This window comes from Meleagris gallopavo, chromosome 6 (assembly GCF_000146605.3).
Source record: "Meleagris gallopavo isolate NT-WF06-2002-E0010 breed Aviagen turkey brand Nicholas breeding stock chromosome 6, Turkey_5.1, whole genome shotgun sequence".
Taxonomy (NCBI): domain Eukaryota; kingdom Metazoa; phylum Chordata; class Aves; order Galliformes; family Phasianidae; genus Meleagris; species Meleagris gallopavo.
In genome coordinates, this window is record NC_015016.2 from 17154047 (window position 1) to 17181348 (window position 27302).

The 27302-nt window shown below is 38.6% G+C and overlaps 2 protein-coding genes across 2 annotated transcripts in view; one reads left to right on the top strand and one right to left on the bottom strand.

Moving 5' to 3' along the window:
- Positions 1-9884, top strand: part of LOC100544288 (von Willebrand factor D and EGF domain-containing protein-like) — a 29140-nt gene extending 19256 nt beyond the window's left edge. Inside the window, exons 3-7 of the mRNA XM_010712659.3 lie at positions 6-135; positions 2770-2865; positions 6689-6793; positions 7378-7473; positions 9423-9884. Coding sequence (XP_010710961.2) covers positions 6-135; positions 2770-2865; positions 6689-6793; positions 7378-7473; positions 9423-9532 — 537 coding nt within the window. The 3' untranslated portion in view covers positions 9533-9884. The remainder of the gene's footprint in view (positions 1-5; positions 136-2769; positions 2866-6688; positions 6794-7377; positions 7474-9422) is intronic.
- A 7039-nt stretch (positions 9885-16923) lies between these two features.
- VWDE (von Willebrand factor D and EGF domains) overlaps positions 16924-27302 on the bottom strand; it is a 37267-nt gene continuing 26888 nt past the window's right edge. The window contains exons 18-26 of the mRNA XM_031554028.1: positions 22537-22704; positions 22361-22456; positions 20800-20895; positions 20493-20588; positions 19753-19848; positions 19201-19296; positions 19006-19101; positions 17656-17751; positions 16924-17214 (exon numbers count right to left, since the gene is read on the bottom strand). Coding sequence (XP_031409888.1) covers positions 17054-17214; positions 17656-17751; positions 19006-19101; positions 19201-19296; positions 19753-19848; positions 20493-20588; positions 20800-20895; positions 22361-22456; positions 22537-22704 — 1001 coding nt within the window. The 3' untranslated portion in view covers positions 16924-17053. The remainder of the gene's footprint in view (positions 17215-17655; positions 17752-19005; positions 19102-19200; positions 19297-19752; positions 19849-20492; positions 20589-20799; positions 20896-22360; positions 22457-22536; positions 22705-27302) is intronic.

Consider the following 27302-nt stretch of genomic DNA (forward strand, 5'->3'; position numbering starts at 1 on the left):
CCCGCGGGGCGAGCCGGCCCCTCAGCTGGGGCCCGGCGGCGGCCTGCAACCCGCGCTGCCTGCACGGCGGGTTGTGCCTCGGCAACGGCACCTGCCTCTGCTCCAAGGGCTACGAGGGCGAGCTCTGTCAGCACGGTAACGGCGGAGCGGGGGGCGAGGGGCAGGGCGCGCGAGAGGTGAGGCGGCGGTGCTGTCAGTAGGTCACGTTTTCCATTTGAAGGTTGCCTAAATGCCCTAGGCTTCTGCATCGGCTTGCTTTTTGTCGTTTTCTCTATGGACGTGTAAACTTCCCTGAGCAAGGAGAGGTGTTTTTGAGGCTAGACTGCCGTCCAAACGTGAGGAATGTGAACTGGTGTTTCTAGGTGGGATTAGTGAGACATGTAGTAAGAAGAAGCCAAAAACGTGTGCAGAAGGCAGGTTGCTCTCTGCATCCCTTGCTTATTCTGACTGCGTCGTGCTCATAAAGTCTCATTTCCCAGGTGTTACCTGCCCAACAGTCGCTGGGATGTCCTGCTGCCGTGCTGGCAGGTGTGGAGCTGGGTTAGGGTATAAAGCTTGTTCCCGTGTGTGTGCACATGCCTGAGTTCTGATCCATGTCTTGAAAAGTTTAACTATAGAATGCTGTGGCTAAAACTCAGTAACCAGGAAAAGCTGCCTTGCCTTATATCCTGTGTGAAGATGTGATGTAGTTGGTGTTGTATTTCATCTAGTTCTCAGTGTGCTTCATTTGAAATGTAATTCTTTCAAGCTTTGAAATGGGATGTGTGACAGGTGCAGCAAATGGCATCTAACTGACTGTGTGTGTAGTGCTTTTTTTTTTTTGTTGTTGTTGTTGTTTTTAGCGTAAATATCATGGTCTTGAAAAAGGGGCAAAAAAAAAGGGTGATGTCTCTTACATTCACTGGCTCTTGAGATATGGATGGAAAGGAGATGATCTGTTCTATCATTTAAACAAACAAACAAAAAGAAAAAAAGAAAAAAAAAGGACATATTGTGGAAAGAAGTCTAATCTTTAAAATAGATGGTCTTGAAACTGTTGTTTAAATTTTTGATTGCAAGGTGAACGGACCCAATAATATACACTGATCTTTGTTAGTGCAGGTTTTGGAATAGTTTTAGACATGGAATTGTATATAATGAATATAATGGAGGAAAAACGTTGAGCCTTTTTGTAGGGCTCATTCTCTCTGGTTGAGTGAGGTGCTTAGAGAAGATTTTTACTACTTAGCCCTCTTGCTCCAAGTGGGATTGCAGAGACAGGTGAGGCTGCACGTAGAAGTTCTGGTGGAGATTCTACCTATGAGCTGTCTGTGGATCTCTGGATGCAGGTATTGTAGAGTACTTAAGGTGCTTCTAGCATAACTTTTATTCTGGTGAGCAGCTGCAGATCAGGTTCTTCCCATTCACTGGAGATAGAGTCAAGCTTGTTCTGGGAAGGCAAAGAACAATTACAGATATTTTGACAAAGGGTAAAACCAGCATAAGGAAAAGATGTGCAGTTTGGAGGCTGTGGATTTCAGGATAGTATCTTTTCATCAGAGCTGTAGCCCTTTGTTGAAATGCTTTCTGAAGCCTTAAGGAGAGTCTTCAGTTCTATCTTATAAATATATCTAAGTACTTGGCTGTCCAGATAGTCACAGTTAGTCGATAAGCATAGTGTAGGGTCCCAGCACTGCAAATACTGTCTTTTTAGGATCTCACTGCTATTCTCTTGGTTTCTTTCCTGTTTCACACCAGCAATTCCTACTTGCTATGCTTTCTTCATACTAGTAATAGCAAATTCAACTGTTTGATCTTCAGGACAGATCCACTCTTTCTGTCTGTACGCAACTCCACAGTGATATTTTGATACTGCTGCCGTGTTGGTATTGTGGGGACAAAAGCAAATACAATAATCCTGTAAAATAACACAGAAATAGGATTTTCCTTAAATTGAGAGCACTTCTGTGATATTTCCAATCAACATAAGTATCTGATAAAAAAGCTATGTAGTGCTGAGTGCTGAATGGTTCTATCATACGTCTGTGTTCTTTATTTGCATGCAAGTACTCATTCTACAGTTATTAATATGAAAAATCCTCTACTTCTTAACTGGATTTTGCCCTCACACTGCCACCAAGCAGTGGTCTTACTCAGTGCTCATCTTTTTTTTTCCCACTGTTTCAGACTTCTCACTCATCCAGGCAAAGGATAAGGAAGTGTGATGGTGAGAATTCATCTTGCACCTGCAATTAATTCAGATGAGACTCTGAAACACATAGGGTCCTGGAATTTGAGTGTGAATAAACAAATGTTTTCTCAGAAAGCTGATCTGATTGAGGAATGATTTAGGACTAGTAAAAGGAGGGCTGTGTGCTGAGTAATTTATTTGCAGTCAGACTGGACTTCCCTTGAATTCTGCAAAATTGAGCTTACGCACATTTCTTCTTACCACCTCTTTTCTCCCCTGCTATTTCTTGCCTTAAATTATCAAAAAATTCTATCACAGTCAAGCTGTATTCCTTTTACTTTTTAATATGCGCACATCTTCTCTCTATTCTGTCTACGATGCAAATTCTTCTTTAGTTTTGAGTGTTTAAAAGCTTCAAAATGGTGCTTTCTGTGCAGGGATACCCTGTGCAACATGGGATGGCAGAGCAAACATATCTCAGGAAATGTGAAGACAAACTGTGCATTTGGAGACTGAAAGAATGCACATTTATGTATGCTCTTATGTATTTAAGCATTAGCTTCAGTAAGTTTCAGTGACGTTTGTTATCTTTCTTATAGCAACATGTTATCCAAAATGCAAAAATGGTGGAGAGTGCCTGAGACCTGGAAAATGCCGATGTCCACCTGGCTATGGGGGCAGATACTGTCATAAGGGTGAGTAAAACACAACAAATGTTAGCATGGAAAGGCTCAAAGTTTGAGACCAGATTAAATACATATGGGATTTCTCAAATCCAGACTGTAATGCACTTTGAAATAATGACCTTAATTCCCTAGACCTCTGACTTTACTATTAAAAAATGCATTGCCAAAGTATGGATGTTCAGCCTTTTGGCTTGCCTGGACCACATTCAGTGAGAAGGAATTGTCTTAGGCTGCATATAAAATACATAGGTCGCTCTGAACATAATGCCTCCTATTTTTTATTTTTTTTTTTCAGGAAAACTACAGTAGGTTCAAAGAGCACAATCACAATATTTGATAGGGCAAATTCTCGGCTATATAGTCACCACCATTAGCTATGCATTTTTTGGTAGTGATGAACAAAAGCTTGCATACAGTGCTTGTAAAAGTTTGCACCAGTGGAGATGACCTCCTGTTGCCACTGCTGAAACAACACCCACTACCTCACTGTGCTCACATCTACTGTTTGGCCTCCATAAATCTTCAGCAAATGCTGATGAATGTCAGTAGATGCCATTTTTTTCACATAACAGAATTCAGTGACACACTTTTGCTTCATATGCACTTCCATGTCAGATGCTGTTTTGTCAGACTGCCCCTCTGCTGCCATCTGACACATGGCAGCAAATTTAAGGGAACACTGGAAGGTTCATCCTCTTCTGCCATATCAGCAACATCCACCTCTGGTGTCATAGGCCAGCATAATAAAACAGGAGACATTACTTTCGGAACAGCATTTATATGTAATATAGCTAATGTACAAGAGCAGAAAAAAAAATTTCTTTTTTTTTACTTTTTTTTTTAATTAAAACATAAAAAGAGAGCAACAAAATCATAAAATTAGTGGATACTTGACCTTGTTTTTGTGAAACTAATGCATCAGTCTGGTTCAGTGGCAGTGGCTGCAATTCTTAGTGAGTTCTCAAGGAGTTTGTCACAGATTTTTGATGGAATTTTGCTCTTACTATGCTTCCTTGCTCTTACTGTTTCATCCTTGAAACAGTTGTTCACAAACCTACGTACTGCCAAAAAGTGATGTCATGAATATTGTGAAGTGAGGGATATTTCTTTCTGGTAAGAGAGATCTTATAAAGGTCTCAATTTAAAAAAAAAAAAGAAAAAAAAAGTGATCATATTTTGCAGTGCATCCTCCCCATGTTCCACTTTCAGCCCAGACAGTGCCAATCACGCAGTGGTGTTTGGCTGTTGCTAAGCAGTAAGTGTGTGCCTGGGGTGGGCCACTCAACAGGGAAGAGCCACTGCCATGATGGCATATGTGGCCACAGGGTGGGCTGGGCCACGTGAGTGGAACATGCCTGAACTAGAGGGTCTGCGTGCTTGCTAGATAATGCTACGCAGTGTCTGTACTGAAATTTATTGGGAGAATTTGAGATAATTTTGACTCTTGTAAATACAGTGTTGATGTGTTATGTAATATTACATGTTTTAAATGCTGTTCGTTGATATAGCAGACTTCCTGAATAATCAGGTGGTTTGAATAGATGAATATTAATGCATTAGGTAGCTGAAACTGGTGTAGCACCTGTAAGATGGCAGTATTGAGGGCAAGCTTCTAAAGATACACATAGCAAGGTCTTGGTGATAGTTAATGGGAGATAATAGAGGCGAGGAGTTATAAAGACCAATTTTTATGGTTTTGTGAAGCCTAATAAATATATGCATGGGTTGAAAAGGGCAATCCAGGAAAGGCTGCTAAGTTGGGAACTTATCAGACTATTGATGATAATTCTTGAGTTCTGGGATAAAGGGGGAAGCGAACTTGAAACAGTTTGGGAGGAAACCAGTGTAGTAGGCAAGATATTCCAGAGAGTGAAGGAGAAGAAATCATTGTTTTTCTTTCAGCAAAAAAGCCTGTGACTCTTAGGAACTTGCCATCAGTTCTCAGTGAAGAGGCACTGTTAAATTATGGAATCATAGAATTGTACAAGTTGGAAGGGACCTCTAGAGATCATTGAGTCCAACCCCCAGATTAGTTGGGCTGTTGCTAAGAACTTGATGAGCATTTCTTCCAACCATGGTCAGTGCAGCTGGAAGCACCTTGCTGGAGTTTCTGTTTATTCTTGATGTTTATCCTGTGGTCATTTGCTTTATCTCCTTCCTAATGTGAATTAGCTACAAGAGTTTACATGGAGTGTAACCTCTTGGAGACTTGAGAAGGAACTTGACTAGATTCTGCAGTTCTGAAATCTTGTTGGGCTGTCTGTAGGATTTGGTGTATTTTATGAAGAGAGTTTGACCTGAGCATACCTAGCAGGATAACATCTACGTTTGCAGAACCTCAAACTATAGCTCTGGGATATTAATGAGATTGAATGGCAATTCAAATGCCACTGATAATATACTGATATAAAAATTGTTAATAAAATCTTCATCAGGAGACACTACCTTGTAACAGTGTACTGTGTAATGCATTGAGAAATAACCTTTCATTTGGAGTGGACTTACCTCATCACTGTTGGTACTGCTAAACTGGAGCATGGTCGAGTTCATTCTCTAGCAAAAGACTTCAAGTACTCTTTTTATTTTTTAAAAGCCAACTGAAAGTGTAGGTTGGTGGGATCTGTGTAGCAGGGAAAACTTCACCTTTTCAGCGTAATCTGAATCAGAAGGAAGATGATAGGTTCTTAAACAGAGAAAGTAAAATATGGATTTAGTTTGTGCTTGTGCTATAGGCTAGATTTGGATCTCTATCTGAGCAAATGTACTACTGTTTCTGGTGGTCTTGCTGCGAGGCAAAGGATATGGTGAAATATGATGGCTTATAGCCTGTGCAAACTTACTGTGAAGTGCAATGTGTTATTAAAAACAGTAACTTACACTGTATGATAGAGAAACATGAAACAGGCTCTGAAGAGCTTTTCTGGTTGTACTAGAGTTGACTTGTTGCCCTTGCAGTTCAGCATTTGTACCAGAAATCTGTTAGCTGAATTCATGCTCATAACTTGTGATAGAAGAAAGATTTAAACTTAGGTGTGAAGTATTGAGCAGACATTCTGACTGTTCATTGTTATAATGAAGGATAGTTTTTTCTCTTCCATAGAGTGAAAAAGTTGTATACATTTACCTTCATTCTTCTGAAAAGATGCATTTGATTGTACAGAACAGCAATTATGCCATGTTTCAGAGGCAATATTGCAGTCCATAGTTGATATTAATCATATGTCTGGCATAAATAATGCTTAATTAATTAAGCCTTCAGGGCTTTGATATGTAGAACAATTCTGAAATGAGGAAGCTTACTTAGTTGGCCTTTAGTAAAGCACCATTTGACTGGAGTGTACTCATAGTTTCATTTGTCAAAGTAATTATCCCAGTCTTCTTCCTCTTGTTATATGTAGGAATTGTCAGGAAATTAAATACGTGAATCTTTGACCACATATTACTGACTTATCAGCTCTGATTTGGCTAGATTGATAAGAATTCATGTGAATAGTTGCTGTGATGGAGCTGCTCAGCTGTTGGTTTACAGTTGTTTGGTGTTGGTTTTTTTTGGGTGGGGGGAGGGGGGGCAGTTGTACCACCATGATAATCATGTTTGTTAGTACTCTCAGGTTAAGTGGCCAACAAACTCGTGCTTAATTTTAACTACATTTTGAGTTGGCATGTGCTGACATAGTTCTGTCATCCTTGCTAATTCCTGGTGGTGTGCCTTGCTGTGAATAGTCAAAATTGTAGTCGTTACAGATGTGATTAAATAAGTAATTGATGTACAGATAATTACTCAGTTACCTGTGCTGCTCCTGAATGTACTGTGCATGCTGTTTCTCTGCAGTAAGCTGTGAGGGAGGCTGTCAAAATGGCGGGGAATGCATCTCTGTCAATGGGGTTGTGAAGTGCCTTTGTGCTTCCGGCTGGACAGGATCAAGATGCCAGGAAGGTGAGTACTGCTTCATCTCTACAGCTGATTGAAGTGTTGACAGTCCCTAAGCATTGTAAGGCCTGATGGCAGCCTAATGAGACTCAAGTAGTAAAAACAAAAGTAATTTGCTGGATAGATCACTGAAGTGGTTTCAGGTTTTTTTGTCTCAGGACATATCAGTAAAAATGTAACAGCAGTGACAAAAACATTTTAAAAGGATTAAAAGGCTAATAACTGGAAATGTCATTACATTATGACAGAATCAAAAAATCTGCATTACTGGTATGTATTCAGAAAAAATACTGTCAAGTTATTCCACGTTAAAGTGTGCATATGTTAACATTTAAACTTAAATACTTAATATATGTATATTTTCTTTTCTCTTTTTTTCTTTTTTTTCTTTTTATTATTTTTTATTATTTTTTCTGTTGTTGTTTCCATGGTCCTGGAAATGCCTTTAGAGTAATACTAGTTGAGCATTTGACCTGGAATAAAATGTATTTTGCCATTTTGATTTGTATCATCCTGAATATTTCATTCTGTCAGGATTCTTTTATATCAGTTTTATAAATCCTGTTCTCTTTCTCATTCTTTTCTTCTAGCAATTTGCCCTCAAGGTTGCCGGAATAATGGAGCTTGTGTGGCTCCTGGGATTTGTAGCTGTCCAGCTGGATGGGTCGGTGGAGCATGTCACTTAGGTAAATAACTTCTGACATTCTTCTTGTATCCCTTCTCTACTTGTTTGATTTATAGTGTTCAAATCTTCAGTGCCTAACAAAGCTGCTAGAAAAGTGTCTTAGAACAGTAAATGAGAAGTTCTTCTGCATACTGGGGATCTTATGTATATGTGTCAGGAATAGATAGTTTTTTTTTTAGCTTGAACAGAAAGACAGAACTTTTTCACTTCAAGTGACTTCAAATTCAGATCTCAGTTGTTGCCAAATTCATTACTTTGAATGCACTGTATTTCTGAAATATTTACTGTAAACTGAGATTCCAGTCTAAAGAACCAAAAAACAGCCATTATAGAAATGCTGTTACTACTGATATAGTTAAGAAACTTCAGTAAATTTTACAGATGTGAAGAACTGAAACTTGCTTTTCACTTTGAGGATAAATTGGGAGAATCAGCTCTAGGTATTTTTAAAAAAGCAAGAGAAAGTTGTTTGTACTCAAGATTCTTACTGAGCAAGTACTTGCATTTCAGAAAATTTTGATTTGCAAAAGCAGATGAAGGTTATACAATCTGCTCAGAGCTGCATGGCCCTGTATGCCTGTAACAGCACTGCCCTGATGCCAAAGGTAATAGTCCTGGGGCTGAAAAAAGGAGAGCTTTTTGTTTGCTTTCTGGGACACTGAGAGATAACTCACTTAAATGTTGCTTTTGACCTGGATATGGTGGGTGCAAGGTCTCTGGTTTAAATCCTCCTGTATATAAAATATTTGCGTGATTCAAAGAGTCCAAATTGGCTAGTATTAGCTCTTCTGCAATATGTATGTTGTCTAACAAACAATAGCAAACAAATACTTAAGTGTTCCCATTTGATTGGGAAAATGCTTATTCTTTATATTCAACAGTGTATTGAGATAGAGGGTGATGTTAAAAGGTAAGTATGGGATGTAGAAATTGCAGAATGCCTGCTTCCACTCCCTGCACCAGCAATAATGGTAGAAGTGTTCAGGTTCTGAATATCAAAGTAACAACTGTGCCTGAATTAGCTATATCTTTTTCCGATTTGACTTCTCTTAGCAAAGGTGCTTATAAGAAAATTGCAGCCCTCTTGTTTGTTTTCTTGACTGCTGTATGACAAGAGGGCACACTTATGGCTTTGTCTGCTTAGTTGACTATTGCCTTTCTGGTCCCCCACTCCTCCTAAGGAGGGATGGCAACGTGTACGCAGCACCTAGTACATAGAAACTATTTGCATGTGGATGTGTGGATCCAAAAACTGCCTTGAAGTTTCAGCAGAAATTTTTATTGTTCCCTGTAGTGGAAATGCTAAGTCAGGGCTTGAAGCAGTGATTGAGCACCTGGTGGGAAGGCAGGGTCATCCCAGGGGAGCTCAGATGCATGCACCTGAGTAACTCTGGTGGGGTGAAGCTAGGATCCACCCCAGACCTCATTTAAGGGTTGGCAGTGGAGACAAAAGTATTTCTCACTGGAGATTCTTGTGTACATGAGGCCTCTCAAGGGTAAGCAGAATTTTATTTTATTTTTTTCTTCTTTTCTTTGTTTTTGTGTCTATGGCTGCTTCATTTGAGCTTGTCCTCACTTGCTGCAGCCCAGGACTTTGCTACCCTGCTGTTATTGCTGCGTTTTCCATCACGTTATAGTTTTACATTCCCTCACTCTCATGGAGACATCCATCTAAAAGACAGTCTGAACTTTAAAGAACAGCAGAAATGATGGTATTTTAAAAGGGGAATGGAGCACAAATAAGACTAGATGTACTGTGGCTGTATTCCAGTGAAGGCCATGAGGCTATAAATTGAGAAGCATTGCTTTTTGGTTCTTCCATTGTGCTTTTATTTATGCTGTCCCGACATGGTCCACCAGGGAACAATTCTGTTAGTACAGTAAGACAAAGAAGAAAAATGATCTTGTGTTGTGCAGAAGATGTATTATATGTCTGGTGTCTCATTTCAGCTGTATGTAAACTACCTTGTCAACATGGAGGAAAATGCATAGCTCCAAATGTGTGCAGATGTCGGCTGCCCTACTCTGGTCTACAGTGCACAAAGAAAAGAAAGGAATGAAACAGCTTCTGCAAAGATAAGCTGCATTTTCTTCTTGTAACTCTTCATGCAGAGATAAAATCTGGGGGAAGAGATAGGGGGAACTTAAGTGGTAATTAGTTGAAGTCAGGTAGCTTTTTGTCTTTAGTATTCTGAGTAAATTCATTTCTCTATGAAGGACAAGTATTGCTGATAGTAATAAAGCTGTTAAGAATATCCAACTGTGTGTAGTGTATGATGCACTCTACTGTATGTGTAGTATATGTTTTTCTGCTGTTCCCACTTTTCTTCGTAAGCAGAGCTGTTATGTCTTGGTTGATAGAGCTGACCTTGAAGTAAAACTTACTCTTCAAATAAAATACTTCAGATCGGATGTGTGCTCTTCTATTTGATTATTTATTTTTCAGACTGGAATTGTTGTGTTTTATTAGCAATGTGCTTTTTCAGAAAGCACATGAAACAAAACCTCCTTAATTCAGATTATAAGAAGGGGTTGTTAGTGCAAGTATAACTTAGGTTTGTTAAGATGACACAGTTGAAAAGATAAGCATGAAGTTTCACAGAATTGTAGGGGTTGGAAGGGACCTCTAGAGATCATCGAGACCAACCCCCCTGCCAAAGCAGGTTCCCTACACCAGGTCGCACAGGTAGGCGTCCAGGCGAGACTTGAATATCTCCAGAGAAGGAGACTCCACAACCTCCTTGGGCAGCCTGTTCCAGTGCTCCGTCACCCTCACCATAAAGAAGTTCTTACGCACATTCGTGCGAAACTTCCTATGCTGCAGCTTATGTCCGTTTCCCCTCGTCCTGTCTCCACATACCACTGAAAAGAGACTGGCCTCACTGCTATGGCCGCCACACCTCAGATATTTATAAACCTGGATCAGGTCCCCTCTCAGTCATCTTTTCTCAAGGCTAAACAGACCCAGTTCACTTAGCCTTTCTTCATAGGGAAGATGCTCCAGGCCCTTCACCATCTTTGTGGCCCTCCGCTGGACTCTTTCCAAGAGATCCTTGTCTTTTTTGAACTGGGGAGCCCAGAACTGGACACAATATTCCAGATGAGGCCTTACCAGGGCCTTACCTCCTTACCTACGAGGGAGAGGATCACCTCCATCAACCTGCTGGACACGCTCTTCTTAATGCACCCCAGAATGCCATTGGCCTTTTTGGCCATGAGGGCACACTGCTGGCTCATGGCCAACCTGTCGTCCACCAGGACACCCAGGTCCCTCTCTGCAGAGCTCCTCTCCAGCAGCTCATCCCCCAGCCTGTATTGGTGCATACCATTATTCCTTGCTGATGTTTCAGAAAGATGCAAACTGCAAGGCATCTTATCAAAATCCTGATTATTGATTTGTGTATACTTCCTGCCCCTCACCACAGTCAGATTTGATCTTCATCAGTTAAGCTTTATTTAAAAAGAAAAAAAGTACACATTAAGATAGTTCCACTGTTACCTTCTAAAAGCTTAATCCATGCTAATACTCTAAAAGAGTCCTTATCTTGACCACTCTTACAACTGTAGTATCTGATCTCTTCTCTGCTTCCAATTTATTTCTTTTCCTTATCTGAGTAAGATAGGGAAATCTTTATCTTCCTTCTAGTGATGTAGGCATTGATGATTCATGTTCAAGATGGTGTCTGCAGGAGCAACATAATGGGGAACTATGGGCTTGCAGTGAGGAAGAGCCCTTCTCGCTGCACATCACCTGCACAGAGGATGCTGAGGCTTCCTTCCTGGTCATTTTGGCCTTATTTGGGTTTTGCAGCCTTCTGAGAGGACTGCAGATCACTGAAGCCTGTCTTATGGATGTTTTGCTGCCACAAACGTGGGACAGAACAAGATAAATGTATTTTTTGGTGCTGCTTTTACTATGATACACTGGATATTTCAGACATGCTGGTAAAAAAAAAAATGTGGTTTTCACAGATGGAATGAGATGACTTCATCAATACTTCTTGAAGAGGTTTTATGACAGTGAAATTCTGTGTCTGTATCACAGCTCACTATGATAATCAAGCAAAAATTTAGAAATTCAGAAGTGAAGCTGAATACCTTAAATGAAATGCTATTTGCAGGGCAGTGAATGAAAGAAATAAATGGCATCAGCCCCAAGATTTCAGAGAAAATGAGCAGAAATATGTAAATGCAAAGAGGCACAATATCTCAGCATTGTTCTCGGAAAGCCTGACTTTCAGTAGTAGAGCCAAACGTGACAATGGCAATTAGAACCTAAGAGGTGTATTATAGGCATATAACACAGGCCATGAAGCAGACCTGTAGGTGGTGTGTCTGAGCAGGAGAGAACAACTGCTAATTTAATTAGTTATCTTTTTAGAAATAATTAAAATGAATAAAGCAGTAATTTGATAAATACACCAGATGTGATGGGATATTTTAGAAGCAGCTTGGATGCAGCACCATCTACTGGCTGAAGAGTTTGCTCTGTTTTTTTTCTTCTGTTTTTAAGAAAATCCATTTAAATCTGCACAATGTTTTTAGTAAATGTCCTCATTGTTTCAAAGTCGAGCATAATGATGATGTATTATAAATGAGATCCAAATGATTGTTTCCAGAGTTGCACATGTATCTACTTAAAGAGCTGTCAATGTTTATTCTCTTTTGTTTGTTTCTCCATTCCCTCCCACTCAATAGAAGGCTGAACATGCTTGTCAGTTACAGCATGCTGTTTTGGGGGCTAGGTGTATCTTCCAGTGAAAAGGTAATTTTGCATACAGAACAAGCTATTTTTTTAGTAGAGCTAAGCATACCACCTTGTACGGATGTTTTGGTTCTCATTAAAATGACTGAGAAAATTGTAAGGAAGTTGCATTGGTTGTATTTCTATTATTCTGTCATTTTAAAGGTACACATGGAAGGGTGAGAAGTGTTTCTTATGTAATGTATAATATACCATCTAGATTTTTTATTCCACAATCAGTGGCTGTACCAAGAATGGAGTTACTTGGTTCACTTTAATCAAATATTTTTTCTCTAAACTGAGCTGTGATGAGAAGTTGAATAAATTAACACAACTATTCCACGTGCTGCCTTCTTAGAAGAGAAACAGCATAAATCTCTTCAGTCATTGAGAACCTCTTCTAACCTATATGATTCTTTATGTGTATCCTGGTGTTAATGCTTAACTGAGAATTTAAACATAGGATTTTCTCATTTGGGCAAGTAATCGAACAGATATCCTATTTGACAAGAAGGTAAAGCTTTTATATTCATATGCTATCATTTGCATTGATTATTCTTCAAGGTTTTGTTAGATGGAAATGCAAACTCACTTTCTGTCCTCGGCTATGATAATATTAATGCCTGTAAAAAGAGTGAAACTTTCAAATGTGGCCCATTTCATTTTATTTTTTTAATTTTGAAATCTTGTGTAATATGGATGTAGATGTAGGAAGGTAAGTCCTTGCAGCTACTTCCTTCAAAAATACTCATTAAATAGCATTTTAAAGATCGTGGGCAATGTTTAATGTGCACTAGGAAAGGAACTTCTCCTGCCTGCAGAGCAATTTTGGTAGAGTCAGCAGACGTACATAGTTACCTTCAGTATATAAAGAAATCATGCAACAAAATTCAGTGAACGATACTCCTGTACGCTGTATTGATTCAGTTTTACCTTTTGCTGCTCCACATTTTCTCTGGCAACTGACTTCTGACTCTGTTCATACTGATGGAAAGACTTTGTATGTACACTATAACAATGATTTACTTACATGAAAACCTTTTCCTATTAATGCAGCCTTTCCAATGTGCTGAGAATCAACGTAAGAGATTTCAGCTTGGCAGTAGTTACCCTGCAGCAGACCCTGTCATCCCCCATTCCAAGCCCCCAAACTCTTTTTGGCCTACTCTATGACTGTGCTATGCCATTTTAGAACTTTTTTTTTTTTTTTTTAACCAGTGTGTATAAACTCTGCAACTTCTGCTGACAAACTCTGTAAAACTGAGCAGCGTTACTGCATTATTGCAATATGCTTTCTAGTTACATTCAGTAAATACTATTACATGTATGATGGACAGTAGTAACAGAAGTTTCACATAATAACAGGGAAATTTTGAAATATATGTCCTTATGCCTGTAGTAGTAATTTTCCTGCTTTGTGTGCTTAAAGGAACATAGCATAGATTGGCACCAAGCTTTTTACTATTGTAGCAAAAGTCTGGATGTGCTTTTCTTCACTCAGCTTGCATTTGGAAGACATAAAAGAAGTTATTCCTGCCTTTAGCAACAATGAAAATCAGTGGGAAATACTAGAAGTTATTAATTAGAACCCTTTATTCAGCCTGAAATCCTAGAAGGGCATTCGTATTGGTTCAGTTTTGTGAACAGAAGGCTACACAAAGTCATTAACCAAAACGCTGTTCCTGGCACTTCATCCTTGAGAGCACCACCTCTGTATCTAAGTGATGCATGGACTGGGGGCTGTTACAAAATGAGCTTATGCAATATCAGAATGCCCATGTTTAGAAAATATTGTGTATTCAAGGCTTCAGCCTGAGGCATCAGTTCCAATAGCTAGTCAGGTTTTGTTCATACAGATCTTTGTGAGCTGTGAGAAAGGAAACAGTTCAAGTGAAGCAAGTTTTAAATAATAGAACAGTTCCCAGCACATCTGGCTATCAGCCACCTGGACGCTGGATTAAAAATAAAAGCAATGGAGCCACTGAAACTTAAAATGCAAGTGGAAGTCTGAAAAAAATTTTGAAATACACACCCCACACTTAGAAATTATCATTCTGAAATGGTGCTGAGCTCTGAAAATGCCAATTTACTTTGCAGAATGGACTAAGAGGGCTATGGAAAGGTGAGGAGAAATGTAAGCTCACAAGAGCTCTTACAACCATGAGTGGCAGTTGGGGTCCCATAGTGGCAGAAAATAGCAAGAGGAACAGGATTATTTTCTTTCTATTCAGAGTTAGTGCATATAAATGGGATATGGTTCATGAGATTAAGAATAATGAGCTGTTGTTGTTTTGTTTTTTTTTGTAAGAAAAACAATGCACAGCCCCAAATGGTAAATTCACATGCTTAGCTTAAAGGGAGTTTTGTGTCTACTACCAGAACTCATTTGCTGAAGGAGAGGCAGAAGGAGGAAGGAAGCGTAGAATAAATTGGAGTTTCATTTGTTCCAAAACTGTCTTGCTGGTGGTTGGTGATAACAATTGGTTGGAGCAATAGGTAATGAAAAAAGTACCCGTATGGATTGCTTGCAAATACTTTCTGAGAAGATGTAAACAGATGTCATGATGTGCAGCAAACTCCCACTGTTACCAGCTCTTATTTTAAGGTTCAGCACAAGATCTCTCTGGGTCAAACACTGTCACATTTCTCTAAGAAACATTATTTTCTTACCTTTCCAAATGCTGTCTCAAAATAGGAGCATAAAGGAGTCTTACAGACACAGCAGTCATTCTGCAATCACATGCACACATGTGAGTGTAGATAATGAAGAAGAATCAGAATCTGGCTACTGGATACAAAGGCCTGCCACAGATAAACTAGAAGTAGTCTGCTGCTGGTTGACTGTTAATGAGCCATATGGCCCTGCCTACACTACTACTGAAGTCTTGTTTTAGGCTACCCCTCCTTCCTCGCTACTGCACAAATGAAAATACAAGTTAAAAAAAAAAAACAAAAAAACTGTGCTCTTCCCTCTGTATGCTTCCAAATAATACATATATGAACAATGTTTAAAAACAGAATGTACAATTCTCAAATGATTATGTGCTGTCTACTTTCGTAGTAGTGCTCAGCAGATATTACAGTCTTGCTCACGCGTAGTATAGTTGACTACATTAACAGTCTGCGGAATTCTGAGTTTGCACGACGTGTGAAATCTCTCAATCTGGTGAAGATTCAGAGGCTCTGAGGTAGCTGAGAATTTGTTACAATGACTACAAGTTTGTTGTATTGAAGCTCTTCAAAAATCACAACTAACATGAATTTTTTAAAAATATTCGGAATATTCTCCTCATTTAAATTAGATCTGTGAATGCCTTCAAATTTCTTGCTATTTTCAAGTGTCACAGATCCATGCAGCATTTAATTGATATATTTCCTTTCTTCAATCACGATGTCTTTGTACCTTGGAAGGGAAAATAAGTAAATATATTAGATGGACTTCTTTAAGAAACAATTTTAATGAATTTCTGTTTTCCTGATACGGAGAAACACAGTGTAAAGTTCCAGTTGTGCATAAAGCTCGTTCATTTATTTGAGAAAGAAAACATGCCCATTTTGTCAGTGAGAGGTATAGCACTGTCCGACTGATCAGCGATGTATTTTATGGAGTAAAAAAAAAAATGCTGATGCTTTGAAGGATGTATTTATGTGAATACTTAAGTCTAAATTATTTCATTTGTTATGATGCCTTTTGGAAATCCATGCCACAGCTTTATCTTTACAGTGATCATGATGTATAGCTTTATATTTTCAAGGCACGTAGGAGCAGTCATTTACTGTTCTGATTTCTTACACGTTTACTCCGTTAGCAAATTATCTGACATCTAAACAGAGATGTTAATGGCACTGTATATTGTACATGATAAAGAGAAAAAAAAAGATATAAGCTGGGAGAAATCAACAGTTGGATGAAAGTAAAAATCTGTTGCTGTTTTCCCTGTTTTTAAACTGTTTCTCACTAAAAAATACCTGCATAGCTAGAAGTCACAGTATAGATTTTACATTAAAAGACTCTGTGGCAAAGTACTAAAAAGAAAAAAATAGGAAATATAGATTACATTGTTTTGGTTGCTGCAGGAGATCGAAGAGCTGAATGGTTCTTAAAAGAGAACAGTGCAAGAGTGAGCAGTGGCATGTAATTAAAGATGAATGCAGAGGAATAGTACCAGTAAGTAGTGCAAAAATTGGGTATGTTCCAGCTCCTCCAACTGAGTTCTACATCATAAAATTATTAAAATCTGCTGGAATTAAAAGGAAAATCATAGATGATGCAGACAAATGTGGAATGCTTTCTACTTCAGAAGTCCCAAAACAGTTGTAATAACACTTAATTGAATAACTTCAGTGAAAAATAGTCAGTGCCCAAGCAAAGGAATATGACAAAGCAGAGAAATGGTCATTATTCACTACCATGCAAAAAAAAAAAAAATAATCTATGCCTGAAGTTACACTTGGGGACAATAAATGTTTGCATGAAATGGGGATACACTGAGTGACAGTGTAGGCAGGTAGGTAGATAAAAAAATATTAGGGCTTAACCTGACACCAGCTGAGAAAATCAACAGTGGAATACTCCTTCCCAAAATGGGGCTATGCTTTAGAAAAGAGTTATGGTTGAAGTCATTCCCAAAATGGCTACACTAGGAACAGAAACAACTTAATAAGAAACAAAGGAAATTTACTTCTGGTGTTGGGAAAAATTGTCAAAAGTACTGGAATGACTAAAATAATAGAATAAGTCAGGACTTTTAGGACCTTTCTGTCACTGGAGACTGAAATGAAGAAATAAGACAAAACACTCCTGGTGTATTTGGTGCTGCTTTTCTGGACAGGTGGACTAAATAATGGCTTCCAAATTGCCACATCTGTAATGGTATCTTGACACTGCAGTTACCTGAACTTTCTTCCCACATAGGACTCCAGTATAACCAGGACGGCAGGAGCACACATTAGGTGACACACACTTGCCTCCAAACAAGCACTTCTGATTGCACACAGCTAGATCAAGAGACAGGGATATGTGACTTTAGTTATCTAACAACTCAGTGAAGGAGGCTTCACAGTCATATGGAACCAACAATACTCTTGCCTACTCCATCTCCATATACAAAGATGCAGATATAATATGGGAACGTGCTGATGGAATAAATGAGATAGAGAGAGGGACATGAGTAAGGTTTAAGAGCAGTACATAGCAATGGTCTCTCAGGTCTATTGCAGCAGTATATCATCAATCCTTTTGCATGCATGGTCTCAGACTATCTTTTTCTTCTAGAGAGCTTCAGAATGGGCACAGGAATCTGTACTCTGTCCTGCCTTTAAGACAGATTTGTGTTAAAATAAGCCAAAGGGACAGGACTTGCAGGTATTGCACATTTCTGAAGCATTCTAAACTGTGCAGAAATAAAAAGTTTACAGTGTAGGTCACATCATTCTTACGTGTTTGGCACTGGACTCCTTCCCACTGAGGAGGACAATGACACGTACTCGGTCCAATGCACTCTCCACCATTCTTACATTCCTGAAGACAGACTGCTGCACAAAAATAATCATCTCAAGGTTCAGTTATATCTCAAGTGATTATTTTTTATTTACATTTGAGGATGCTCACTAATTATTGACTGCTTTCTACACAAAAGAGTCACATCATCTTCAATAAAACTCTAAGATCAACAGAATATTAGAATGAACCAGAAACAAAAAGGTCTGCAGTCAGTGTATGCATTGGGATGTTCTGATACAACACAGTCAGCTATGAAAGCCCGAAATATTAAGTCAATGCCACTACACCGTTTTGTTGATTTTTTTCCAAGTTTACCTTTCCAAAATCCAGGGAAAGATCTTTCTGTCTGTCATGCAGCTTAACTCACAGAGAATCAATTCATGAATATTTCATCTTAACTTATTTTCTATGAACCACTTTTCTGCACATTCTCTGTTTATTAAATCATTCTCTAAAACACTATTATTTCTCATTGGTTTTCCATAGAGTCCGAAAATATCTAACCCTTGTCAATATGGGAGTTTTTGTTTGTTTGTTTCAATATGCCTTTCCAATAATTGTAGAAAATAACACAGGGAGAACTGTTTTTCATCCATGCCATCAGAGACCTCGTTGTCTGTATCAGTATCTGAGCCTCAGGTGTGGTGATATGAAAGACACTCACGTTTTATCTACTGTATTTCTACCATCCATGCTCATGCTGATTTTCATACAAACTGTGCCTTTATCCAAGCTGCCACATTTTATTTACATGCCATCTATAACTTCATCAAGATACAACACAATCCACAGCTGTGCTTCCATCACAGTCCTATTTTTATCTTTCCTAGAGGATTTATGCCTATTGCATTTTCTATTCCAAACATTTCCCACTGTTTTTCACAGCTTTCCGATGTTTCACTGTACATCTTTTTCTGTGATATCTTTTTTTTTTTTTATGTCCTATAGTACAAACTGAAATTCTTTCTGCTCATTGACCCAGTTCTTTGCAGCTGTTTGTATTCAAAAATACAGATGCATCTTGTTTAGACAAGAGTGGAGAAAGAAACAGAAGTATATGTCATTCAAGAATTAAAAGGATATTTTGGTCTCATGATTTAGCCTGAGCTATATGGTATCAGTTCCCCATTCTACATTTTGCTGCCAAGTTACAGATCACTATTTGTCACTGTGTGTATATTTAAGAGTTCTTTGGCAATAACTTCATGTTATCTGTTGACAGAGCTGTCCTTTAGCCATACATCACTTTTAGGGCATGGTTCTCCTGTTAACTGCATGATACTTACGTGTGTTACATTTTTTTCCACTCCACCCTGAAGGACAAGAGCAAACATTGGGCCCTACACACCTTCCTCCATTCATGCACCTTGGCTCACAGACACCTTAAATTAAGAAACATTTGCTGTTAAATATTTTTTAATGGTTTACAGAGCAATTTATTAGTTACTTTCATATTCTGGAAGGATTTAACACTAGCTTACTTTTTTCACATCTTCTGCCTGTGTAACCATCAGGACAAGTACAAATGTTGTTTCTCATACAGTGGCCACCATTCTTGCAAGGCGGCCTGCAGACGGCTAAAAGATATAAAGGAGAATGGCTGTTGTTTGCTTTTTGTTTGCTTTTGCAACATACTTCCAGGAAATTAGCGGAATACTAAAATCCTGATAGTGCCAAACATTGATATAAACTACCAACCTGTCTATTAAAAGTCATATTAGTAGATTTATTACATCAGTAGCAAATACAGAATAAGATAAGAACGTGTCAAGGTTGGCAAGTGTATGTGTATACAAGTGACCAGACTATATAATATACAGTGCAGCTGGTCAAGCGGCTGAACACTGCTCAAGAGTTGAGTGCAAGACAGAGAATTTTTAGTATCTCTTCTTGAACATTGACTGAATCAGCCACAAAAGCTTTACATATATATGTTTAAGTTGTACACTACTTCTCTGAAGCGTAACAATGCTTTCTTACTGATTACCTTATAATGACAAGAAATAGGAGAAAGAAAAAAAAAAAAAGATTACCATTCTGACACTGGGTTCCATAAAATCCATGTGGACAGAGGCATACACCTGGCTTAGTACAGGAGCCACCATTGAGACATACAGGGTCACAAATCGCTGCACAAACATGATGAAGAAAAGTGAGAACCATGACAACAAAATAAAATCCATAAAATTCTGTTGCAAGGACTGTGATTAAGTGCCTTGCATGAGTTCAGATTATACTGTTCACTTAAAATCTCTACCCAGAAATTTGAGATGTATACTATAGAACTGCTACTTGATGTCAGAACTAGCATGCAAGGACAAGAAAGGGTGTGGGGGCACCCCAGCATTAAGCAGCCATCTAATGCTGCTGTCTGAGCGTATGGAAACTGCTGAATCATGGCCTGAACCTCTGATTGATCACCTGAGGCAATCAGTGAATCAGCCATGGGAGCACAGGTGAAGGCAATTCTCCTGTGCTGTTGGAAGGGTGGAGCCTGGCTCCACCTCTCCTAGATCCATTTAAGAGCTGACCACCAGTAGGGAAGGATCTCTTCTGGAGATTCACTCCACTGGAATTTCCTATGCAAGCCCAGGTTATAGGTGAGTTTACCTATCATTTCTGTTTTTTGCTTTGGTGTAATAACATCATAGCCAAAGCTCTCTGTTATACTTTAACATTGGTATATTTATTAATTGTACACTGAGTCATATAGTTACAAATTTCAGATTATGAGAGGCCTCCCAGGAGTTTGCAGTGGAGTCTGTCCTGTTACCTGTACTGCATGTTGGTCCATACCATCCAGATCTACACTGGCAGATGTCTGGTGTGAGACATTCACCACCATTTTCACAGTGCCTGTTGCAAATCACTACCATCCATCAATCAAAGAGGGGGAAAAAAAATATGTTACAGTTTATCCTTCATCCATATTTCAGCTCTTTCCTAGATATCAATACTGGAAATTACACACAATTTCACTAGTGGAAGAGGAGTACATCAGATATTTAAATTATAACTTGCTTTGTTCCCAAAAAACAGGAAGAATTTTCTGTATTTTTTGCTTATGATTTTTTACTTACTTGTATCACATCTTGGTCCTACAAAACCATAGGGGCAGGTACAGAGATTTCTGGCCAAGCATGTGCCTCCATTTTTACAGGGTGGTTTACAGTGTGCTGTGAAAATAGAATTAAGTTGTTCAAGAAAGCACATTGAAAAAGATGTGTGCACTGGTTATGCTTTAGCAAAAGGACAAGGTTAGTAATTGACAGCGGGGAAAATAACTGGAAATAACATGAAGTAATGTGTTATGCTTTTTTACAAGAACAAGAACTGAATTTCAAAAGAGCACACAGAGTTCCAACATTGGTGGCCTCCTCCCCGAAAATGGAAATGTGAGACAATTTCCAGACAGGACTGCAGTCTTCCAGCTTTTCAGGAATGTTCAGCTTAGAGGCATACAGAGTTACAGGTGAACTCTACTTGCTGTGAAAGTTATCCTGGCCCCTGTCTTTACATAATTTCACATTATCAGAAATACCGCAGGAAAACCTGTGCTTATCTCTCATCTGTATCTTTATTATACAGGTGTAAGGAAGCACTCACCATAAATCCACCTGAAAAGACTGGGGAAGCCTACAAATTAGATGTGGCTGGCATTACAGTTAAAACAGTCAGTCATTTTGGGTCAGCACACAAGTAGTCTAAACCTATCCACAGAAGGGGTCATGGCAGCAGGGTCTTTGGAGCTGGCAGCCCTAATCACTGGGCTAGACCAGACTTCCTTTCCTGCTGCCTGTCCTTGGGAACATCACTCACTTCAGCAGAACTGCTAAGTGCTCTTATTAAGAATTGGGAAACTGTTGTGGGGTGATATGTCTAGAATCCAGATCTCTCTTTCACTTGAGAACATCACTGTCGCAGAGAGCTGGGTGCCACCATGATGTGCCATTGGGAACTCTTCCTAAGAGGACACAGTTAACAGCTGTACTTACAGAAAAAAAATCATAAGTAAATTGGGTCACCACTTGGAGACAACTTCTATTCTCTATACAGTCAATAGAGAGAAGAATGTATTTACATTAAATTATTCGGAAATGGAATTATAGAGAATTCAGGTGGTTGTTTGAGACATTCTTTTGTATTCTTACCCTCTTCCTCAAAGGAACTGAGGAATTTAGGGATGGCAATACCTAAGCAAAGGTACCTAGGTTAGAGGGACTGGACTCTAGCCAAGGATCTGTTGGAAAGACGTATGCAGACCCATGAAAGTGAACTGCAATTTGTTGACCTTTTTTTTTCTTAAAAGGTTCTGAAAGGGTGAAGTGGAGAAGGGCAACTCTGAACAAATGCCCAGTGGAAAAAGCACTGCTTCCTCAGATGTAAGTGATAAAAAAATAAATAAAAACCAACCAATCAAACAAATTTTTTCGTTAATTTTAGATCAGCATGCAATGTACTGATGATGCAATAAGTTAAATCTAAGTATGATATTCTGCTGTCATAACTTACTAAACGTAGGAATCTCTGTTAAAGTAAAAATCAAATGAACTTACGTTCCTGTCAGAATGAATGGTTATGAGAGTTACTGACAGCAATCTTCAGATATTTATGAATTCAGAAGTACAAAATATTGTTTACCTTCTTCACAAGTGGAGCCGCTGTAACCTGGTAGACATTCACAGACATTAGGCTTAATGCATTTTCCATGGTTTTTACAATCAGGTCTGCATAGAGCTGTGTAAAATCAACAGTGATCTTAATCATTAACTCATTTATCTGAGCTATCATGGGCTAAATCAAAATGCCATACCCACCTGTCTGACAGTTATAACCAGCATAACCAGGCTTGCATTTGCAAATATTGGGTTCCACACACTCCATATTTTTGCCACATGTTTGTCTACATATTGCTGAAAGGCAATTAAGAAAACTGTGAAAGGAATAAAGAAACAAACAGTGGCATTTCAGCCTAATATGTCCTACTTAGCACAATGAACATACCACAAAGAATCAATCAGGTCCCTGATCATAAGAGGGAAGCCTGAGATACATCAGAGAAAAAATGTATTTAAGTGCATCCACCCAACTAAAAGCTTGTAAGGTAAACATTAATAAGGAAATAAGGAAAATCAGTACTATGTGAATTTTACCAATCACACATTGACAATGTACTCTCATGTTATAAAAACACAGGAACTGTTCTCAAAGTAATGCCTCCTATTATATTATGTTGGCCCACAATGTCAGAGATAGATCTTGGTGGTGTGACAGTAAGGCTGAACCTTCCTAATAATATTCCCTTAAATTTGCTGCCATGTGACAGACGGCAGTAGAGGGGCAGCGTTACAAAATGGTGTCTGACATATTAAACAAAGGTGTGTCACTGAATTCCTCCATGAAGGGAAAAAAAATGGAGCCCATTGACATTCATTGTTTGCTGAATGCTTATGGAGACTAAACGGTGCATGTGAACACAGTGAAGCAGTGGGTGGTGAGTTTCAGTAGCATTACAGAGACATGAGACAAGCCACATTCTGGATGTCCATGAAGAGTTGTCACTCTAGAAAATGAAGAGTGTCTCAATCTGCTCATGCACGTGAAGGCAAACTGCAACTAAGGAACTGTGTATAAAGCTGAATATTGGCTTCTATGTGTTGGAAATGATGGTGGCAACGTATTGCAAAGTTTGTGCAAGATAGGTCCTACAAATGTTCACATAGAACAGAAAGACCACTGTATGCAAGTTTGTCAGGACCTACTGAACCAATACAAGACTGAAGATGACAGTTTCGTGTAGTGCATCATTACCGATGATACGATATGTTGTCATGACTATAAGCCAGGGTCAAACCAGCAGTTCATGGAGTGGCAACACATGAATTCTCCATCGAAGAAAAAATTCAAGATGCAGCTCTCAGTAGGTAAAGTGATGTTTACTGTCTTCTGGGATAGGAGAGAGGTGATCCTTCTGGATTTTCTGGAACCCGAACAAATCATCAACTCTGGCCACTACACATCATGATACTGACTAAGCTGAAGACTCAAAATTCCAGACTAAGGAGAGAGAAGAGAACCATCTTTCTCTTGAAACATGATAACTGTAGCCCCCATACCAGTTTGAAGTCCGTGGAACACATCACCATTCTTGGCAGGACTGACTTAGCATACCCACTGTATAGACCAGATTTGTCATCTTCTAACTTCCAACTATTTGGGCCAATGAAGGACAACTGTATGGGCAACATTTTCCTAGCAACAAAGCCCTCAAAGCAGCTGTGAAACAGTGGGTCACCTCCACTGCAGATTTTTATGAGCGTGGCATGCAGGCTCTTGTTCATCATGGGCAAAAATGCATAGCTAATGGTGGTGACTACACTGAAAAATAGTGTTTTGTAGCTGAGAATTTGCTCTGTCAAATAGTGTTATTGTGCTCTTTGTGTCTGTTGTTCCATGGAAATAAATAGGAGGCATTACTTTCAGAGCAACCTATATATAAAAAAATTCTCAGTGAAGCATTTAGTACAGTTATTTGCAATACCTCTACAATTGAAGCCATCTCCATAGTAACCATAAGGACAACGACCACACTTGACTCTATCATCCTGACTTGGCTCACAAGGTACTCCAGGAAAACAAGGTAGATCAGCACAGGTTATTGCTTTAGAAAGTACTATTTCATCTGAATCTTCAGGAAGCATTTCTGGTGGGACAGTCACTTCAACAAGAGCAAAGGTAAAGGACTCATTCTATGCTTGACTAACAAGTGCTGAACTCTGTGAGCATTTCCACCTTTAAATAGTTTGTGTGACAAAGAAAGCCCTTTGCTTGTATTCATTGAACTGCTAAGAGAAGCCTTCTTGCTAGTCTCCCAATGACTGTAGGCCTCAACTCGTGCCCTTGCTTTCTTCTCAGTTGATACAGCATGGCTCCTTGAAGAAGCTGTAATCACTGTGTTTTCTGGAGAAGCCCCTTCTGTGTCAGTAAGGTGTCCACTACTGCTACCAACAGCATGAGCAGTGCTTTCAGTAACATCTGGTTGTACAGAAGCACTTCTCTGAGAATTATATGACTTCTCAGTGGTGACTGTTTTTGATCTGGAGAGTGATGGAGTACTAGTGTTGTCCATTTCTATAGAAATAAATCTTTGGGGGACATCTGTAGAACTGGGAACAGAGCTCAAGACCTTGTCAAATGATGACTGTTCAAAATCTACAAAATGTTAAAGAAAAAGGAGAAAAGATGTACAGAAATATTATAATACACATAATATATATATATTATAATAATCTCTTCCAAGGACGGAGAATGTCTTCTGAACAGAAAAACATATTTTCCATTCATTCCTCTCCTCCCATGTTTTACACCAGAATTAATGTTTGCAGTAGGACATAAATCTCAACTGGCAGACTCTGTCTACACCCTTTCCCACTCTCACCACGGCATTTTGGAGCAGGCAGCCAGGGATTTTCAGATACTGGGTCAACAAATAACTTTATTGGCAAAACAAATTACTAGTGCCATACCAACTAGATTACTGTAATGGTATTTAAACAAAAGGTACTGCTTACTGTTCACATGTATGTCTTAATGCAGGTAATAAGCCTAGAGTCTGGAAGCAGATATTTAGTCACAATATATACTTACCCACTTACTTACATCACATGAAGAATTTTGTATGAATAATTCACTACTTTGTAGCAAAAATATAATCATGTTTTAGTTTACTTAATTACTTCAGTTATCTCAGAGCTCTCTGATAATTCTCTGAACATTTTTCTTCATTTTGATAGTTTTTGTATATTTTTTATTAGTGGAATATTACATATGTGTTTTCAGTGACAAAGATGGACTCAACCTTCTCTCTGATAGTAATGCAGAATGAATGAGAAATGCTCCATATTCTGCCCAGAAAAAAGTGGGTGCTCTGGTGGACTGTAGAAAGAAGTATGGCACTGTAATCCAAGAAGGCTTTCAATGGGCTTTTTAGCATTATGGGTTTGAGCAGGAATGAAGTTGGAGGAGATTGTTCAACTTAAGATCTGTCCTTTGGAACAGTATTAGAAAACTGTAAACAAAAGGTTAAACTTCCCTGAATCTTGTTGCAAAGTGTTATGCTTCCCACTGCTGAAAAACAAAGCATTAGAAGAAACTGATAAAGAATTATCCAGCATTGGCAATTGAGCGAGAGTGCATTTTCCTCCCCTGCTAACAATTCAGAGATGAAGGAAAAGACACCCAAGGAGAATTCTCTGTGAACAATACCTCAGTAGACGCAGAGCTAGAAATGCCAGCAATAGTGTTTAAGGAGTTTTGGAATTAAGGACCTTCATTTGCCATACTCTTCACCTCTCTTTTGAATTAAAGTATGAAAATGGCATTCAACATAATGCCATAAACTTTTGCTTATCTCATATAACAGATGTCCCTATCCCCATGTTAGCTATTGTACATCAGTGGTTAGTCACAAAAACAAAAGGCAGCAGTAAGAATGTCATACATCACACTGACAATGAAATGACTTGACTGACCTAAGGGATTTGTTGATATTGACATTTCAGTGTCATTTATAAGATCAGAAATAAGAATGCAAACCAAGTCATTAATTTCATTTAGTTAAACTGAAAAATTAAAGTGAATAACATAAAGCTGACTAAAACCTTTAACTTCCCAGCTATATTCTTATCAGTATGTGAATCAGAAATTTCACTACTTTCATGAAATAAAATCACCTTTATTCTCTCCAGCTTCTCCTATGAAATCTTTTCTTTTAACATAAATGTTGTCAAGGGTTTCTAAAACAAAAAATGAGAGGGCACGTTAATAGTTACTTTTACTTCAACAGCAAATAAATTATAGAACTCCAATAGAAAAAAAATAACTCAAAATTCGGACAGCAAATGAAGAGTAAAAAATGTTTCTTGAAGATTTGCAAAGATCATGTTAAAAATACCAGTTATTCAGAAATCGCATAAGAGGACACAGTAAATTAATGTTAGGCACCTGATTTCTCAAGTGTGTTTATTTCAATAAATAGTTCTATGCTGAACAGCCTAAAAGCAAAGCATTTTCTCAATAGTTACTCGTATTATGAAAATAACACAGAAAAAAATACACTACATAGATTCCTACTATTATATGAAAGAATGTGGGCATTTGTAGCTATTTTTTTCTAAACATTTGGAAAATTGAGTTTACAGCTGTGTGACCCACTACATTCTAATATTGTGACCATCTGAGATTCTGTCTCTGTAGCCAACAGTCGGAGAGTTCTTTTCTGCTGACTACTCTAGAGTTCTAATTTACTGTTAGAAACATAGCACATCCAGAGATGTCTTGTCTGATTATAAGACAATGGTATTCTTCTAAAAAACAGATCATATTACCGTAGCATGACTTCCCATTTCCATGTAGATTATTTGGGCATGAACCACAATAGTAAGAACCAAAAGTATTGAAGCAAAACACTCCAGGGAAGCAAGGGTTGGATGCACATTCATCTATGTCATCTTGACAATTTTCACCTGCATTCAAATACAGATTTTTATAATACTGTTGTCACCAGACTTTGACAATATTTTTT